Source organism: Prionailurus viverrinus, chromosome E2, assembly GCF_022837055.1.
Source record: "Prionailurus viverrinus isolate Anna chromosome E2, UM_Priviv_1.0, whole genome shotgun sequence".
NCBI classification, from domain to species: domain Eukaryota; kingdom Metazoa; phylum Chordata; class Mammalia; order Carnivora; family Felidae; genus Prionailurus; species Prionailurus viverrinus.
In genome coordinates this window covers 44,519,640-44,539,703 of record NC_062575.1, presented here as the reverse complement: position 1 = coordinate 44,539,703, position 20,064 = coordinate 44,519,640, and the positions used below count along the sequence as shown (strand labels likewise).

The 20,064-nt window shown below is 43.3% G+C and overlaps 1 protein-coding gene across 1 annotated transcript; it reads left to right on the top strand.

Moving 5' to 3' along the window:
* Positions 1-13,659: 13,659 nt before the first annotated feature.
* On the top strand, positions 13,660-18,691 carry LOC125153576 (protein FAM187B-like). The gene is made up of 2 exons (XM_047836923.1): positions 13,660-15,518; positions 18,282-18,691. Exons 1-2 carry the CDS (start codon positions 14,749-14,751, stop codon positions 18,667-18,669), a joined length of 1,158 nt encoding a protein of 385 aa, XP_047692879.1. The 5' UTR covers positions 13,660-14,748; the 3' UTR covers positions 18,670-18,691.
* Positions 18,692-20,064: the final 1,373 nt, after the last annotated feature.

Sequence of the window (20,064 nt, the reverse complement as noted above, 5' to 3'; positions counted from 1 at the left end):
TTCTTATCTTTTAAATAATAGCTGTTCTAACAGGTGTGATGTGATATCTCATTGTGGTTTTGATTTAAATTTCCCTGATGATGAGTGATGTTGAGCCTGTGCCTGTTCATGTGCCTGTTAGCTATATGTCTTCTTTGGAAAAATATGTATTCAGATGCTCTGTCCATTTTTAAATTCGATGATTTGGGTTTTTGCTATTGAGTTGTATAAGTTCTTCATGTATTTTGAATATTAACCCCTTCTTGGAAAAATAATTTTCAAATGTTTTCTCCCATTCAGTAGGTTTCCTTTTCATTTTGTTGATGATTTTCTTTGCTGTGTAGAATCTTTTTAGTTTAATGTAGTCCCATTTGTTTATTTTTACTTTTGTTGGCATTGCTTTTGGGGTCAAATCCAAAGATATGTTGCCAAGACCAATGTCAAAGAGCTAACTGCTTATGTTTTCTTCTAGGAGTTTTATAGAAGTTTCAGGTCTTATATTTAAGCATTTAATCCATTTAATTTTTGTGTATAATGTAACGTGAAGGTCTAGTTTCATTCCTTTGCGTGTAGCTGTCCAGTTCTTCCCAACACCATTTATTAAAGAGACTGTCCTAATTATATATTCTTGGATACTTTGTCATAAATTGACCATATATGTGTGAATTTACTTCTGGGTTCTCTGTTCTGTTCTATTGATCTATGTGTCTATTTTTATGCTAATTCCACACTATTTTGATTATTATAGCTATGTAATATAGTTTGAAATCTTGGGGTGTGATGCCTCCAGCTTTGTTATTTCTCAAAATTGCTTTGGTTATTTGGAGTCTTTGGGGTTCCATACAAATTTTAGGATTATTTGTTCTATTTCTGTAAAGAATGCTATCAGAGTTTTGATAGGGATTGTCTTGAATCTATAGGTAATATGGGTAATATGGACACTTTAATAATATTAATTCTTCCAATTCATGAGCACAGAATATCTTTCTATTTATTCGTGTCTCCTTCAATTTCTTTCATCATTGACTACAGTTTTCAGTATGTAAGTCTTTCACCTTGTGGGTTAAATTTATTCCTAGGTATTTTATTCTTTTTGATGTAATTGTAAATGAGATTATTATCTTAATTTCTCTTTCTAACTATAGTTGATGTATGGAAAGACAACTTATTTTTGTACATTGATTTTGTACCCTACCACTTTATTGGATTTGTTTATTTAAACAATTTTTTGGTGAAGTCCTTAGGGTTTTCTACATATAAAACCATATTGTCCACAAATAGTGATCGTTTTACTACTTCCTTTCCAAGTTGGATGTCTTATTTCTTTGTCTTGTCTAATTGCTATGTCTAGGATTTCCAGTACTATGTTGAATAAAAGTGGTGAGAGTGGGCATCTTTGTCTTGTTCCTGACGTTAGAGGAAAAGCTTCCAGGTTTTCACCATTAAGTATAACGTTAACTGTGGGCTTGTCATATATGGTCTTTGTTATGTTGAGGTACATTCCCTCTATAACTACTTTTGAGAATTTTTATTATAAATGGATGTTGAATTTTGTAAAATGCTTTTTCTATATCTACTGAGATAATCATATGACTTTTATCCTTCATTTTGTTGACATGGTGTATCACATTCATTGGTTGATTTGTGGATGTTGAATCATTCTTGCATTCCTGGAATAAATCTCACTTGGTCATGGCTTATGAGCCTTTTAATGTATTGTTGAATTTGGTTTGCTAATATTTTCTTGAGGATTTCTGCATCTGTGTTCATTGGGGATGTTGGCCTGTAATTATTTCCTTTCCTTTCCTTTCCTTTCCTTTCCTTTCCTTTCCTTTCCTTACCTTTCTTCCTTTCTCTCCCTCCCTTCCTCCCTCCCTCCCTCCCTTCCTTCCTCTTTTCATCCCTCCCTCCCTCTCCACCTTCCTTTCTTCTTTCCTTTCCTTTTTCCTTCTCTCTCCTCCCTCCTTCCTTCCTTCTTTCTTCCTCCCTCCCTTCCTTCCTTCTTCCCTTCCCTCTGCCCCCTATTTCTCCTTCTTCTTCTTCTACCCCTCCCTTCCTTCCCTCTTCCCCCTCCTCCTCCTCTTCCCCCTTCTCTTCCTTCTCTTCCTCCTTCCTCTTCCTCCTCCTCTTCCCCTTCTTCTTCTGCATCCTTGTCTAGTTTTGGCATCAGGGTAATGCTGGTCTAAAAAGATGAGTTTGCCTCCTCTTGAATTTTTTTGGAAGAGTTTGAGAAGGATAAGTATTAAATCTTCTTTGAATGTTTGGTGGAATTCACCAGTGAAACTGTCTGGTCCTGGACTTTTGTTTGTTGGGAGGTTTTAGATTACTGATTCAATCTCTATACTAGTAATGTCCTTTGGGGTTTTCTGTTTCTTTATGATTCAGTCTTGGAAGATTTTATATTTCTAGAAGTTTATTTCTTTTTGGTTGTCCAATTTGTTGATGTATAATTATTCACAGTAGTCTCTTGTGATCCTTTGTATTTTTGTGATATCGATTGTAACTTCTCCTCATTCATGTCTGATTTTATTTATTTGGGCCCTTTCTCCCCACCTCTCTCTTTCTCCTTTAGTGAGTCTAGCTAAAGGTTTGCCAACTTTGTTTATCTTTTCAAGGAACCAACTCTTAGTTATGTTGATCTTTTCCATTGTCATTTTAGTTTCCATTTCATTTATTTCTGCTCTGACCTTTATTATTTCTTTCCTTCTACTAACTTTGGGTTTCATTTGTTCTTTTTTTTAGTTTCTTTGGGTGTAAAGTTAGATTGCTTATTTGAGATTTTCTGGTTTCTTGAGGTCTGTATCACTATGGACTTCCCTCTTAAAACTACTTTTTCTATATCATAGAATATGGTATGTTGTATTTCCATTTTCATTTGTCTCAGGTATCCTTTGATTTCTCCTTTCATTTCTTTACTGACACATTGGCTGTCCAGGAGCATGTTGTTTAATCTCCACATATTTGTGATTTTTCCAGTTTTCTTCTTGTAATTGATTTCTAGTTTCATACTATTGGGGTTGGAAAAGATGCCTGATATGATTTCAATCTTCTTTAATTTATTGAGACTTGTTTTGTGGCCTAACATATGATCTATCTTAGAGAATGTTCCATGTGCACTTGAGAATAATGTGCATCTACTGCTTTGGATAGGACGTTCTGTGTATACCTTTTAAGTCCATCTTACCTAATGTGTCATTTAATGCTGTTATTTCCTTATTGATTTTCTGTCTGGATGATCTATCCATTGATGTAAGTAGTGTACTAAAGTCCCCTACTATTGTTTTGCTATCAGTTTCTCCCTGTTAATATTTCCTTTACATATTTAGGTGCTTCTGTGTTGGGTGCATTAATGTTTACAGATGTTATAGCTTGTTGGGTTGAATTCTTTATGTAATGCCCATCTTTGTCTTTAATTACAGAATTTTTTTAAAGTCTATTTTACCCGATATAAGTAAGGTTTCAGCCTTTTTTTTGTTTGTTTTCATTTGCATGAAACATCTTTTTCTAGCACTTTCAGTTTCTGTGTAATTTTACATCTGAAGTGAGTCTCTTTTAGGCAGCATATTAATGGACCTGGGTTTTGTTTTTTGTTTTTTGTTTTTAAATCCATGCAGCCACTCTATGTCTTTTGATTGGAGAATTTAGTTCATTTACATTTAAAGTAATTATTAATAGGTATATACTTATTCCCATTTTATTAATTGGTTTCTGGCTGTTTTGTAGTTTCTCTTTGTTCCTTTATTCTTCTCTTGCTCTCTTCCCTTGTTGTTTGGTGACTTTCTTTAGTTTTATGATTAGATTCCTTTCTCATCTTTTGTGTATCTGCTATAGGTTTTTGTTTTGTGGTTACCATGAGTCTCACATATAATGGCCTTATATATAATAGTCTATTTTAAATTGATAGCCAGCTGAGTTTGAGCACATTCTAAAACTCTACATTTTTACTTCCACCCTTCTGTTTTATGTTTTTGATGTCACATTTTACATCTTTTTATTTTTGTGTATCCCTTAACTAATTATTGTGGGTATAGTTTTGATTGATTGATTGATTGCAAGCATGTGCACGAGCAGCAGCACCAGGAGTGGAGGGAGAGGGAGGGAGAGAATCCCAAGAAGGCTCCACGGCCAGTGCAGAGCCCAACACAGGGCTGATCTCATGACTGTGAGATTATGACCTGGGCCAAAATCCAGAATCAGATGCTTAACAGACTAAGCACCCAGGTGCCCCTAATTTTGTCTTTTAACCTTCACACTAGCTTTGTGATTAATCCATTATCTTTACTGTATATTTATCTTTACCAGTGATATTTTTACTTTCATACATTTCTTGTTACTAATTAGTGTCCTTTCTTTTTGGCATATGTAAGTTCCTTTAACATTTCTCATAAGGCTGGTTTAGTGATGATGAACTTCTTTAGCTTCTGTTTGCCTGGAAAATTCTTTTTCTCTTTCAATTCTAAATGATAACCTTTCCAGGTAGAGTATTTTGGTTGGAAGTTTTTCATTTCAGCATTTTGAATATATTATGCCAACTTCCTTCTTCCTGTAACATGTCTGCTGAAAACTCTACTGATAGTCTTATGGGGGTTCCCTTGTATGTAATAAGTTGCTTTTCTCTCACTGCTTTTAAGATTCTCTGGTTATCTTTATCTCTATCTCTTGACATTTTAGTTATATATGTGTCTTGGTGTACGGATCTCTTTGAGTTCATCTTTTTTGGAACCCTCTGGGATTCCTGGATCTGAATGTATGTTTCCTTCTTCAGTTTAGGGAATTTTTCAGCCATTATTTATTCAAATAAGTTTTCTTCTCCCTTCTCTCTCTCTCTTCTCCTTCTGAGTCTCCTATAATGTGAATGTTATCCTGCTTGATGTTGTATTCTAGGTCCCTTAAGCTATCTTTACTTTTTAAAATTCTTTTTTCCTCTTTTTGCCGCTCTGTTTGTGTGAGTTCCACTGCCCTGTCTTCCATATCAGTGATCCTTTATTCTGTTTCATCTAGTCTGCTGTTGAACTCCTGTTGTACATTTTCAGCTCAGTTATTGTTTATAGTTCTGTGGCTTCTGTTTGGTACTTTCTTAGATTTTATTTATTTGTTTTTGTTGAAGTTCTCACTGTGTTCATTCATTTTTCTCCTGAGTATCGTTTTGTGACCATTACTTTGAACTCTTACTCTCTTGGGTAAGTTACTTACCTCCATTTTATTAATTTTTTTTCTAAATTTTATCTTGTTCCTTCATTTGGAAAAAAACTCCTCTGTTTCCTCAACTTGCTCAACTTTATGTGTTTGTTTCTAGATCTTAGGTGAAATAGCTACCTCTCCCAGTCTTGAAGAAATGACTTTGTGACTTTGTGTAGGAGATGAACCTTTATCATTCAACTGTTCCCTAGTTCTTGATTTTCTCTCATACCTTTTTGATTGTTCAAGCAGCCTGACTTATTCTTGCTTGGTCCCATTTGGTGAGGGTGTGCCAAGAATTTTCAGTGTTTCAAAGGGAGGAATCTCAATCAACACCTAGTTTCAGGCTGATTGGCAGCAGCTTTTAAATTATGCCAATTTATACAGTCCTATGAGACAACAGTTATAAACCCTGCTGGCTTCTAAACTAGTTGATCTGTAGGTGTCCCTTGTGTGACAGATGTGAAAATTAGGGCTCCAGATGAGTTTATAAGCTCCATTCTGGAAGGTAACAGTGAACTGTAGTAAGGCCAAGGGAGAACACAAAGATGGTGCCCCATGACCTACATTCTCTGAGAGCTCCTTCATAGCCTCTAGATGTGTGGCAAAACTCTAGGATGGGTAGATAGGTCTTTTTCACAGGAAGACTGGGATGTGTTTCAGTCTTCTGTAGAGTGCCCTAGGGATAGTAGCCTACCCGCACTGTCTCTCTAATTGTTTCAGTCCCACTGGGGCCTAGAAACACAAGCCCTACACCCCCTCCCCACAACCAACTACCAGAACCAGGCAATTAAGGGGAATCCCCTGTGTCAACTGGTTTGTTGGCATACCGGCCAGTTTTCATGAGACAGAAGGAGAGCACAGGGCCTGGGTGCATCCATTAGCTTTGGCAGGGCTTCAGGTGAGTGGAGGGCTGAAACACATGCCTGTCAACTTTGGAGGGGCAGCTAAAGAGACAAATTATATCTTCCAAGTTTCATCTTCTGATTGTTTGTTGTTGGTATATAAAAATATACTTGGTATTTGTATATGACTTTGTATCAAATTATTTTGCTAAATTCACTTACCTCTAGTAAAATGCTGAGTGGAGAGGTTGATGGCAGACATGCTTATCACTATTAAATATAATACTGCTCTAGGTTTTTAGTAGAAATACTATCAAATTAATAAAATTCCCTTTTATTCCTAGTTTTCCAAGAGTTTTGAGCCATGAATGAGTGTTGAATTTTATCAAATGATTTTTCTGCATCTAATAAGGGGATAATATGGTTTTCTCCTTTGTTGTGTTATTATGGTGAATTACATTGATTGATGTTCATATGTAAACCCAAGCTTGCCTTCCTGGGATAAACCCAGTGTGGTCATGATGTTTATTCTTTTTACTTATCATAGGAAGAAATTTGCTAATATTTTGTTTAGGGTGTTGTGTCCTTGTTCATGAAAGAGATTGGCCTGATATTTTCCTTAGTTGTGATATCCCCATAAGGTTTTTGTGTCAAGGTGATGCAGGCCTCATAGAAGTTTGGAAGTGTTTCATCTTTTTATATTTTTGGAGGGATTTTGAAAGATTGATGCCATTTCTTAATCATTAAGAAATGTTTGCAAGAATTCAGTGGTAACTCTTTCTGGGATTAGAAGGATTTTGAGCATAGGTTTTTAATTACAAATTCAACTTCTTTCATAGTAAACATAGAACAGTTCAGAATTTTTCTTGTGACGGTGTCGTTAAGCTTTTCAATGAATTTATCCATTTTATCTAAATTTTTGTGTAAGTTTTGGCCAAAAGTCGTTTTTAATATCATCTGATTATCTTTTTATGCCTGAAAGTAGTAATATCTCTTTTTTCATTACTAGTATTTGTTATTTAGGCCTTCTTCCTGTTTTTTTCTTGATCAATCTTGCTAGGGCTTTATCAATCTCATTCATCTTTTAAAGAACCAACTTTTGGTTTGTTGGTTTTGTTTTCTATCTAATTGATTTCTGGTGTTTGAGATACTTGCCTAGATCTCTAGTTTTTATCCCCCACCCCCTCAAAATATGTATTTAGGCTGGAAATTTCCCCCTAGCTATAACTTACTTGCATCTTACAAGTTTTAATATTATATGTTTATCTTCATTCAGTTAAAAATACTTTATATTTTCAATTGTGGTTTCTCTTTTGATCCATTAGTTAGACATTTCACTGTACAAATTTTGAATATCTAGTGATGTTCTTGTTATCTTTTTGTCATTTGAGTCTAACTTAATTCTACTGACCAAAAATGTGATTCTGTTCCTTTAACATTTATTGAGACTTGTTTTATGATCTAAAATATGGTCAATTTTGCCAAATATTTCATGTAATTAGAAAAAATATGTGATCTGAAGTTGAGTGCAGTGTTCTACATTACATATATGATTAAGTCAAGTTTATATCATATAGCTCAAATATTCTTTATTGTTACTAAATTTTTGTTTGCATATTGCCTTGTGGATTTGTCTATTTCAACATTTAGTGCTAGAAGGTTTTGCTTCATATATTTTTAGTTTCATACAAATTTAGGATCATTATAACTTCCTGTCGAACTGACCATCTTATACAATGGCTCTTGTAATCTCTATTAATACTTTTGGCCTTAATGTTTACTTTCTGTTATTAGTATAGCCACTATACCAGTTTTCTGTTATTTAGTGTTTGCATGATATTTTTCCATGTCTTTACTTTCAACTTTTCTATATCTTTTTACTTAAAATTAATCTCTTAAGAAGTAGATATTTAGGGGCACCTGGGTGACTCAGTTGGTTGAGCGTCTGACTTTGGCTCGGGTATGATCTCACGGCTCATGAGTTCGAGCCCTGCATCAGGTGATGTGCTGACAGCTCAGAGACTGGAGCCTGCTTCGGATTCTGTGTCTCCCTCTCTCTCTACCCCCCACCCCCCGACAGCTTGTGCTCTGCCTCTCTCTCTCTAAAAAAAAATAAACATTAAAAAAAAGAAGTATATATTTAGATTTTTGTTTTGGTATTCAGTGTGAAAATCTTTGTCTTTTAATTGCAGTATTTAGTTCATTTACATTTAATGTAATTACTGATATAGTTGGGTTTAAGTTTACCATCTTCCTCTTTGCTTGTTACATGTTCTGTCCCTTCTTTGGCTCTTTTGTCTTGTTTTACTTATGGATTTACCAAGTATTTTTAAAAATTTTAATTCCAATATAGTTAACATACAATGTTATATTAGTTTCAGGTGTACAATATAGTGATTCAACAGTTCTATACATCACCCAGTACTTATCACAACAAATGCATTCCTTAATCTCCATCACCTATTTAACTCATCCCCCCACCTACCTCCCCTCTGGTAACCATCAGTTCTCTATAGTTAAGATTCTGTTTCTTGGTTTTCCTCTCTCTCTCTCCTTTTTTTTCCTTTACTCGTTTGTTTTGTTTCTTAAATTTCACATATGAATGAAATAATTTGTCTTTCTCTGACTTATTTCATTTAGCATTATACTGTCTAGCTCCATCCATGTTGTTGCAAATGGCAAACTTTCATTCTTCTTTATGGCTGAATAACATCCCATTGTATAGATGTCATATCTTCCTTATGCATTCATCTATTGGTGGACACTTGGGCTGCTTCCATAATTTGACTATTTTATTTTATTAAAAAAAATTTTTTTTCAACGTTTTTTATTTATTTTTGGGACAGAGAGAGACAGAGCATGAACGGGGGAGGGGCAGAGAGAGAGGGAGACACAGAATCGGAAACAGGCTCCAGGCTCCGAGCCATCAGCCCAGAGCCCGACGCGGGGCTCGAACTCACGGACCACGAGATCGTGACCTGGCTGAAGTCGGACGCTTAACCGACTGCGCCACTCAGGCGCCCCAATAATTTGACTATTTTAAATAATGCTGTTGTAAACATATGGGTGCATATATCTTTTTGAATGAATGAGGGTTTTTGTATTTTGAGGGTGAATACCCAATAGTGCAATTACTGGAACATAGGGAAGTTCTATTTTTAACATTTTGAGGAACCTCCATACCATTTTCCACAGTGGCTGTACCAGTTTGTATTCCTACCAACAGTGCAAGGGTGTTCATTTTCTCCATATCCTTGCCAACACTTGCTGTTTCTTGGTTTTTTTATTTTAGTCATTCTGATAGGTGTGAGGTGATATCTTATTGCAGTTTTGATTTGCATTTCCCTGATGATGAGTGATATTAGCATCTTTTCATGTGTCTGTTGGTTATCCGGATGACTTCTTTGGAGAAATGTCCGTTCATGTCTTTTTGCCATTTTTAATTGGATTATTTGTTTTTGGGGTGTTGAGTTGTATCAGTTATTTATATATTTTGGATACTAACCCTTTATTGGACATGTCATTTGCAAATATCTTCTATTCAGTAGGTTGCCTTTCAGTTTTGTTGACTGTTTCCTTTGTTGTGTAGAAGCTTTTTGTTTTGATGTAGTCTCAATAGTTTATTTTTGCTTTTATTTCCCTTGCTTTAGGAGACATATCTAGAAAAACATTCTAAGGCCAATGTCAGAGGCACTATTGACTGTTCTCTCTTCTCGGATTTTTATGGTTTCAGTCTTACACTTAGGTCTTTAATCCATTTCGAGTTTATTTTTGTGTATGGTGTAAGAAAGTGGTCCAGTTTTATTCTTTTGCATGTCGCTGACCAGTTTTCCCAACACCATTTATCGAAGAGAGTGTCTTTTTCCTATTGGATATTCTTTCCTGTTTTTTTGATGATTAAGTGATCATATAATTGTGGGGGTTTTTCTGGGTTTTCTATCCTGTTCGCCACAATCAGGTGGGATTTATTCCTTGTATACAAAGGTGGCTCAATATTTGTAAATCAATCAACATGATACATTACATTAATTGGAGAAATAATAAAAACCATATGATCTTTTCAGTAGATGCAGAAAAAGCATTTGACAAAGTACAACATCCAATCATGATAAAAGCCCTCAATAAAGCCACATATGAAAAACCCACAGTGAACATTATATTCAGTGGGGAAAAATTGAGAGCTTTCCCTTTAAGTTCAAGAGAAAGATAAGGATGTCCATTCTTGCCACTTTTATTCAACGTAGTACTGGATTCACCAAGTATTTTTTTTTTACCCAGTATTTTTTAATTATTCCATTTCCCCATCTATTAGCTTATTAGATACGCATTCTTCTATGATTCCGCTAGAGATTACAAAATTAATTCTCACTCATTAGAATATAATATAATATAAATTTGTACTTGTACCATTACCTCGACAATGTGGAGACCTTATAACTTTTTAGCTCCATTTATGCTTCCATCTGTTGTGCTTAGTTTTTTTGTTGTTGTTTTTGGGTTTTTTTTTTTGATTTTTTTTTCAACGTTTATTTATTTTTGGGGGGACAGAGAGAGACAGAGCATGAACGGGGGGAGGGGCAGAGAGAGAGGGAGACACAGAATCGGAAACAGGCTCCAGGCTCCGAGCCATCAGCCCAGAGCCCGACGCGGGGCTCGAACTCACGGACCGCGAGATCGTGACCTGGCTGAAGTCGGACGCTTAACCGACTGCGCCACCCAGGCGCCCCAAGTATTTTTTTTTTTAACATTTATTTATTTTTGAGACAGAGAGCATGAACAGGGGAGGGTCAGAGAAAGAGGGAGACACAGAATCTGAAACAGGCTCCAGGCTCTGAGCTGTCAGCACAGAACCCGACGCGGGGCTCGAACCCACAGACCACGAGATCATGACCTGAGTCGAAGTCGGACGCTTAACCGAGTGAGCCACCCAGGCGCCCCTGTGCTTAGTATTTTTTATTTTAAATATATTTTAAACCCCATAAGACATTATTTTTAAATACTCTAAATATTAATTTAATTTTGCCCACATATTTACTCTTCTGGTAGTTTTTATTCCTGTGTTGCCTTGCTTTCATTTGGGATCAGTTTCCTGCTGTCTGGAGAATTCTCTTTGGTATTACTTTTAGTGTGCTCTGCTGTGGTAAATCCTCTCAGTTTTCATCTGAAAATATTATTTTTTGCCTCCGTCTTTAGAAGAGATTTTAATTGTGGTCTATAGAAATCTATATATAGAATTCTAGATTGGCAGTCGTTTACTTTTAGTGCTTTGAAGGTGGCATTGCATTGTCTTCTAGCTTCCATCATTTCTTTTTTTTTTTTTTTTTCCATCATTTCTTTTTAAAAGTCCGTGTAGGGTCTTAGGATTATCACTTTCAAAGTTTGTATCTTTTTCTTCTCTGGCCATTTAAAAACATTTTTTTTTTAATTTTTTAAATTTATTTTTGAGAGAGAGAGAGAGAGAGAGAGAGCGAGAGCATGAGCCAGGGAGGGGCAGAGAGAGAGACAGAGACACAGAATCCGAAGCAGGATCCAGGCTCCAGGCTCCAGGCTCCGGGCTGTCAGCACAGAGCCCAACGTGGGGCTCGAACTCATGAGCTGTGAGATCATGACCTGAGCCGAAATCAGACGCCCGGCCGACTGAGCCACCCAGGTGCCCTTTCTCTGGCCATCTTTATTATTTCTTCTTTGCTTTTCAGCAATGTTTTCCTATAAAGTTCCTGGGTGTGGCTCCATTTATATTTACCCTGTATGGGATTTGAAGGCCATCTTGAATTTGTTGCTTGATGTTTTTTGTCAGTTTTGGAAAGTTTTCATTCAGTACCTTAAAATATTACTTATGTGCCTGTCACTCCTTTGCTTCTGAGTCTCCATTTACATGAATGTTAGAACTTTTCGCTATGTCTTATATGTGTCTTGCACTTTTTCTTTGTATACTTCAGTATAGATATTTTTCTGTGGTCCCATCTTTCATTTCCCTGATCTTCTTTTCTGTTGTGTTTAACAGATTGCTATCCTTTCTAGAGAATCCTCAATTTCACATTTTATTTTTTAGTTCTAATATTTCCATTTGATTCTTTTCTACCGGTTCAAAATCCTCTTCTTGTCCTCTCCTGAACATATTAATCATGGTTATCTTAACATCTATAGTTGTTATTAGCAAGGGTGTTGATCTAAGCTTCTCGGTTGTAGTAGTAAGCGGAAACCCCACCCACATTATTAAAGAATAGCAGGGAATCTGGATTCTCATGTGAAATCTCTTGGCTTTTACATGTTGGCCACTGATTTAAATACCCAACCCCCTCCACCAGGGAGCCCAATTCAAACATTTATTCAGGCTGTATCCAGCCAGTCTGTTACTTCTCACCTAGACCGTGTGAAAATCGGAAGTGGGCTATCTCACAGTGGCCCCATATCCCCGCTTACGTGTTTAGAAAAGATCCCCTGGGCTGAGGAGACAGAGAGGGAGAGAGCTGGAGGGGAAACACACAAGTACGACTGTTAATGTGTCTCAGAGGGATTTTAGAAGGTCCTGGGGAGCAGACAAAAACTCTGAACGGTTTTACAGATCTGAGAACAGAGGAGATGTGTGGCCCACTCCTGTGGTGAAGGTGGTGGTGAGATGATATGGAAGCAGCCGTTCCAGAGTCGAAGCGTACAGCTTATGCCAAACACAGCCTGTAGGGGCCTCCGCATGGGACAGGGACATGACCGAGAGAGCCCCCGGTCATAAGGAGCCAGGTAGAGGAAGGCAGGATGTCTTAGCAAAGACTTGGATGGAACTTTGACCTCACCCACTCGCCACTCTCCTCCTTGTCCACTACTCCTTAGCCGCTCTGGCCTCTACACCCTTTAAATATGGCAGCCATGTCAGGGTCTAGCCATCTCTTGGGAATATTCTTCCTCCAGAAACCCACATGGCCCTTTATGTCAATTTATTCAGGTGTTTGTGCAACTTCACCTCCTCGGTGAGTGTTCGGACAGGCCTGACCAACCTCCCTCAGCTCGCGCTCACGTCCATCTCCTCACTTTCTATGCCCATTTCCCCGCTTTACTCTTCACTTGATCTCAGCCAAAAGGCCGAGAAGCGATCCCCTGCTTTACTCTTACCTTTAGTGATTATTAGTCCTCATCATCTGAGGGTTCCATAATTGTGAATTCACCTGCTCGCCAAAATTTATTTGTAGCCCCAGGTCAACCCCCACAGTGGTTCCAAAGTCATTTGTGGACATGCAAAGAGGAGTGAAACAGTCGAATCACTTAATGCACATTCCCAGCTGAGGTTGAACAGGGAGACACTGCCTTCTGGTTTCAGCTATCATACTATTAACAAGTATCCTTTTTCATGGTCTGCTTAGTGCCACTTTTTTTGTTGTTGTTGCATTTTTGTACTTTTTGTTGATGATTTCACTATTTAAAATGGCTCCCAGGGGCGCCTGGGTGGCTCCGTCGGTTAAGCGTCCGACTTCAGCCAGGTCACGATCTCGCGGTCCGGGAGTTCGAGCCCCGCGTCGGGCTCTGGGCTGACGGCTCGGAGCCTGGAGCCTGCTTCCGATTCTGTGTCTCCCTCTCTCTCTGCCCCTCCCCCGTTCATGCTCTGTCTCTCTCGGTCCCAAAAATAAATAAACGTTGAAAAAACATTTAAAAAAAAAAATAATAATAATAAAATGGCTCCCAGGCAGTGCTGACATGTTAGCCAGTGTCCCTAAGCACGAGAAGGCTGTGACATGTCTTGTCAAGAAAACACGTGTGTTAGAGAAGCATTGTTCAGGCATGAGTTAATAGTGCCGTTGTGTACAAGTTCATTGTTAATTAATTAACGATATATATTAACTAAGAGGCCTTTAAACAAAAATATACATATAGCAAAGTTATATGTTGAGCAGTTGACAGAAAATGTTATGACCAAAGGCTCGTAGGACCTTGCTTAAGTCTGTATGTCTCCTACAAACAATGTTCAGTATTTGCGAATTCAGCAACTTTATAGAACATAACCACCATGAATAAGGAGAATCACCTGTATCTGGTATTGTGTATTATATATTTGTTTATTATCTGTCTGTTCCACTAGAAGGTAAGTCCAAGAGGGAAGAGGCTTTGTCTAACCTGTTTGGGGCTGTGATTAGAATAAGGCACGTGATAGGCATTCAGGAAACTTGTGAAATGAGTGAGCGATGGCATATCAAGCCTGCACAATAATTGTTTTTAATTTCAGTACTGAGAAGGAGTTTAGGAAAGGGTTTGGAAAGGGGACCACTGAGAAAAATATTTGCTTGTTTAAGATGAGTCGAATCATGCAGATATCTGTGGCAAGAGTCTGGGGCCAGCACATGCAAAGGTCCTGGGGCAGGAGCCCTTTGCTTGCCTGATGTTTTCAGAAGGTGGCAGGGAGGCCAGCATGTCTGGGGAGGAGAGGCTGGGGGAGAGGGGTAGGACATAAGAATGGTAACCAGACAGAATTTATTCACCTCTCCACCCCCTGCACTAAGAATTGTGTACAGAACATAGTAGGTGTTCAGGAAAAATGTGTTGAACGTTCACATGAGACACGTTAATGCCAGAGCAGGGAATAGTAGAGAAAATCCTGAATAGACAAATTAAGTTTCCTCCTATCCCAGCAGAGTGGAGGGCTTGGAATAGATATTAGATAGAGTTGTTAAACTGTCACCAGTCAAACGGGGATTGTGACCTCACATAGCCATGAGGTGAGCTACAATTCAGCCTGCTGCCCAGGGCTGGCCTGGGTTTCATGGGTGACTTCACAATGGCCAGCGTGGTGCCCTGCCCACCGCCACAGTCCCAGTCCACCATGCTAACCACCCTGTGGCTGCTGCTCAGCTTTGCTGTCCCCTTGCCAGGGTTCTATGTCTCCTTTAGCTGTCCCAACGAGAAACAATGCCAAAGAGCCCTCCTCTCGGACAATGACGTCTTCTTGCCCTGCAACTCTTCTGGGTCACAGTGGTACTTCTTCCTGCAAGACGGGACCAGCTGGTCCCACACACTCTCCAGTGCTTCCAACATAGAAATCATACCTGACAGCGGCGTTCTCATTCGGAGTCCGTTGCCCTCCCAGACGGGTTTCTACCACTGCCAGGACAAGGACGGCCTCCGAGTGGTACAGTATGAGATTGACTTCCAGGATGTCAGCACCCTGCACATAACACACAAGGGACTGGGTCAGAAGCCCCTGCAGAACGAGAGCCTGAGTCTGGGTGGCAAAGGGATCGTCTTCACCCGCTGGGAGCCCTGGCAGGACTGTAACCGCTGTGGGGGGCTGGGCGAGCGGAAACGCCTGGGGTACTGCTACATCGAGGAGCCCCTGCAGGAACCCATGCCCTGCTGGCTGTATCTGGGAGGTAGGAAGGTGTGGTCCAGCCGCATGCGGCCCGAGATGCAGGTGGACGCCTGCCACGTCCCGTGCACGGCACTGATGTCGGATTACGTCCCCTTTGACAACTTTGAGATCACTGAGGAGTCGGGATCCGTGTGGCTCACCTGCCCCCTGGGATCTGTCTACAGGTGATGGAGACAGGCACCAGCCCTGCCCTTGGCTCCTAGCCAGGGTCCCCCAGGCTGGGAGCCTTCATGATGAATTCCTGCAGAGGGGAGGGGACCCACATGGTCAGATTGCTCTCTGCTGGCCTCATCAGATGTGCCTTTGGTAAGAGCCCCCTGGCGCCCACACACAATTGAGTCACACAGGTAGAACAGGACCGCTGACCCTTCCGGAGGGCTTGGCCGATTCTGTGGCCGCTCCTGTGGTCGGCCATGCTGTGGCTGTGGCGCTCATCAGACACCCCTGCGGAAGCCCCCAGCCTGGGGGTGGGGGTGGGGGGTGGACAGCCCGGGGTGGTCAGGGCTGGGATGGGAGAAGCCCACGTGAGTAATGAGGCTATGCCGGGGGAAGCTCAGAACGCTGTGGGACCCTGAGACCTCTGCTCACTGGGGAGGATCAGAGAGCCCTGAGGAGAGGAGGCTGCCCCGGGAGGGTACCCATCAGGGTCTGCCTCGCAGAACGCACACTCATGTTCTTGTATTCCTGCCTGGAGCCCCTGGGAAATCTCCCCTTGGCCTGTCTTCCCTAAGCCGCCCGCACTGATGACCCTGACCCTGGTGAGAAGAATTACAACCACTCACAGCCCTGCACTTTGGCCACGGGCTGCATCCCAGCCCCAGAGCCAGAGCCGTGGGCCCCAGGGGGGCCATTTACAGATGAAGAAGCTGCAGCTCTCAGAAGGCACAGTCCTTGCCCGGAGTGGCGGGGGGGGGGGGGGGGGGGGGGGGTGCGGAGATACACGGTGGCCCTAAATCCTGCAAGCTTGGCTGCAGAGTCCCCGTGGCCTCCAGCCCCGCGTGCCAGGGATGGCCCCTCCCTTGCAAGGTGGGGGCCCCAGCAACCCCCTGGGGCCTCTGTAGCCACAGGCTCTGTCAGTGTGAACCCGCCACCTCCATCTGGTTTGCTTTCCCTTGTTCCAGCTGTGACCTCTGACCTCTTCTCCTTCTCACCCTCTCTCCATGGCGTCCCTTCCTCCTTTTTTCCCCTCCTCCTTTAAGTACAAAAGTAACAGCTACTCCCTATAACCCTCCCCCGCCACCCAGTTCAGAAGTGCAGGAAAGGGCACACGAGCCTCTCCTCTTACCTGGACTGGGCCGCCCACTCCACGCCGCTTACCAGACAAGGAGTCCCTGGCTGCCAGTCACTGGGGACCTGAGATAAGAATCAAGGGAGGTCCCCAGAGGCTTTAGGAGTTGCCGGGTCTCAAGGGAGCCGAGTCGAGTGGCATTTCCTGTGAGGTTTACATCTTGGACTCTGGATTCATCCAGACCTGGGCTCCACTCCCAGCTCTGCCGCTTTTCCAGCTGTGCGACTTTGGGCCTGTGGTGTCCCTCTGGGCCTCAGTCTCCCTGTCTGTAGAGTGCGGGTTGCATTCATTTCCTAAGGCTGTCACAACACAGTACCACACACTGGGTGGCTTACAGCAATGTAAATGTATTCTCTTGCAGTTCTGGAGGCCAGAAGTCCGAAGCCAAGGCGTCACCAGGGCCACGTGCCCTGTGAGATGCTGGGTGGAATCTGTCCTGCCTCTGCCTAGCTCCTGGGAGTGGCAGGCAATCCTTGGCCTTCCTTGGCTTGTAGCTGCATCCCCCTGCCCCCCCCATCTGTCCCTGTCATCATTCGGCATTTTCCCTGTGTGTTTGGGTCTGTGTCTCTTCTCCCTTTCTTTTTTTTAAAATTTATTTAATGTTTATTTTTGAGAGAGAGAGAGAGAGCGTGAGTGGGGGAGAGACAAAGAGAGAGGGGGACGCAGAATCCAAAGCAGGCTCCAGGCCGTCAGTCGGCAGAGAGCCCAATGCGGGGCTCGAACTCATGAACTGCAAGATCATGACCTGAGCCAAAGTCAGACGCTTACCCCACTGAGCCACCCAGGCGCCCCTCTTCTCCCTTTCTCAAAAGGACCCAGGTTGTATTGCATTTAGGGTCCAGGGATTTACTCCAGTCTGACCTCGTCTTCACTAATTACATCTGCAACACCCCAATTTCCAAAGAAGGTCACGTCCTGAGGTTTAGAACACGAATTTGGGGAGGACACGATCCAACTCGGTACAGAGGTCTTGGTGGCCCCGGCCTCTCGGGCTCATTGTGATGTCTAAGGGGCAAATGCCTGTCCAGACGCAAAGCCCCACCCTTGCACGATGACTGGCCCTGTCAATGCCATCTGTTGGGTCTCCTTTCTGTTCCTCGGTCACAACGGGCTGAGAAGTTGCCAGCACTGAAAGGAGATGAGGGAGCCAGCCCTGTGTGCTGAGGCACAGCCCTCGAGGCAGAGGGAACAGCCAGGGCAATGGCCCTGAGGCAGGAAGGTGCATCCTGGAGGACCACCTAGGAGGCCAATGTGGCTGGGGCAGCCTAAGTGAGAGACAGAGTGGGGAAAATGAGGCCCGGCCAGGAAAGCGGCGGGGGGAGTGGGGGGGGGGGTGCGTTCTTGCTGATTCCTCCAAGTAACCCTCAGAGGCAGGTATAGTCACACCCCCCGGTTTTCAGATGAGCAATGGGAGGCTTGAAGAGCTAGAGGCATTTTCCTGTCTCAGATTGAGTGGGGGTGGGGCTCTGAGCTCCCCGACACCCGTCCCCACCTTCCCCTGCTCTGTAGCACTCTTGGAGGGCATGCCCTGTGCGCTGTTCCCCAGGGAGGAGGGCGCCGCTGTCCCCATCTCCTCTCAGACACCAGTCCCCCAGGTACCCCCCGGGGCCACAGCAGCTGACCTTGTCCTCCTTTGCAGGCCCATCCTCTGGGAAGCCGACAACATCCCCCTGACCTGGCAGAGCCAGCTCTCCAGCCAGGACTTGGACACCATTCTGGAACCTTCCAACGGCGGCAAGCAACTGCGGGTCTTCCAGCCGGCCATTTACAAGTGCTTCGTGCAGCAGGAGCTCATGGCCCGGTTCAACCCCGTGCCCTTTCCAGGCACGGCGGAGACTCTCAGGGAAGAGGAAGGCGGGCCACACCGGGGGAAAGGGAAGACCCAGGAGGGGAAGGCCAGCTCCATCCTCAAGGGGCTCAAGTTGCTGCTGCTGCTGGGCACAGTCCTGGGCCTGCTGGGGTTGCTGCTCAAGATCTTCCACCCTTCCCAGGGCAAAAGCAGTCACCGGGTGCTGCTGGTGAAATGAAGCAAGCCCTCTGTGCCCAGGACACTTGGCCTCCTGTGTCTCCGTCACTTTAACTGTCCTTCCCAAGGCACTTCCGGGGGGGTGGGGGGCGGCAGAGGCGGTGCCCGCAGGTGCAGAACAGGCCCATGGCCACAGCGAAGGCTGATGAGCTCTTCCCTGTTCCAGGTCCTGCTCGGTTAACCCCTTAGCAATCCCCATCCCGTAGATGAGGAAACGGAGGCAACTGCTGTCCAGTAATTGGAAGGTGGGGGGTGGGGGCGCTCCAGTTTGAGCTCAAGTCTTGTTTTCCTCACGGGGAGGACGGAGAGATGGAACTCACCGTTTTCAGGGCGAGTCTCTGGGAGTTGGTAAACTGTAGCCACCTTAGGCAGCTTACTGCATTCCCCCGAGGACAAGGGCTGAGACAGGATGGGAGGGGGTAGCGGGGGGGGGGGTCACACCCCGACCTGCAGATCCGCACTGGGCTCTGCCTTTCCTTGGTCGTCTTTGCCCCGCACTCCCTCAGATGTGCTGAGGGCTTTCAGGCTTAGCCATATCTGTCCGAGGCAGAGGGTGTTCCCAGGGTCGTAGCCCCGGGCCGCCGGACCTGTGTCACCCCTCCTGGCTCTTGCAGTGGAGAGAGAGCCCCAAGAAGGAGAGACAGACCCGTTCTACCAGGACAAGGCGCCAGGCCTGGCCCAGCTGACCCACGGGAGTCACCAAGCCTAGTTGTTCCCAGAAATTATATACACTGTTCCACAGAGTGCAAGAGTGAGAAATAAAATATTAATGCCTCGTAAAACTCGTTGCCCTGATATCCCACTGGACAGATCTGAAACTTCCAGAACAGAGCTTCTGCCCCTGAGCAGAGGGCAGAGCTCACTCCTCGCTTACCAGACACTGTTGCCAAAACACTTAAGGCTTCTCACGGTGCCCACAGACGCAAAGGTTCCTGCAGAATCGGGAGGACATTCGTGGAGAACTAAACAGGGTCCGTTGGGAAACAGAGGCAGAGAATAATGATGACAGCAATGGCAAATATTTGTGAACTTCCTGGCATGATCAGAACTCACACCCTTCATGAACTTTATGTCCTCACAGCCACCCACCCATGAGGCTGGGGTTCCTCCGAACTTTGTTTTGAAATAGTTTTTTAACGTTTATTTATTTTTGAGAGACAGAGAGAGACCGAGTTCGAGCGGGGGAGGGGCAGAGAGAGAGGGAGACCCAGAATCTGAGGCAGGCTCCAGGCCCCGAGCTGTCAGCACAGAGCCCCACGTGGGGCTCAAACCCACGAACCGTGAGAGCATGACCTGAGCCGAAGTCGGATGCTTAACCGACGGAGCCACCCAGGCGCCTCCAAACCTCGTTTTGTAGTTGAAGACATCAAGGCACAGAGGGCTCAAGCACCCTGCC

Coding starts and splice junctions, on each gene's coding strand:
- LOC125153576 (XM_047836923.1), top strand. CDS start 14,749: ATGGGTGACTTCACAATGGCCAGCGTGGTGCCCTGCCCACCGCCACAG. Junction 15,519..18,281: donor CCCCTGGGATCTGTCTACAG/GTGATGGAGACA, acceptor CCTCCTTTGCAG/GCCCATCCTCTGGGAAGCCG.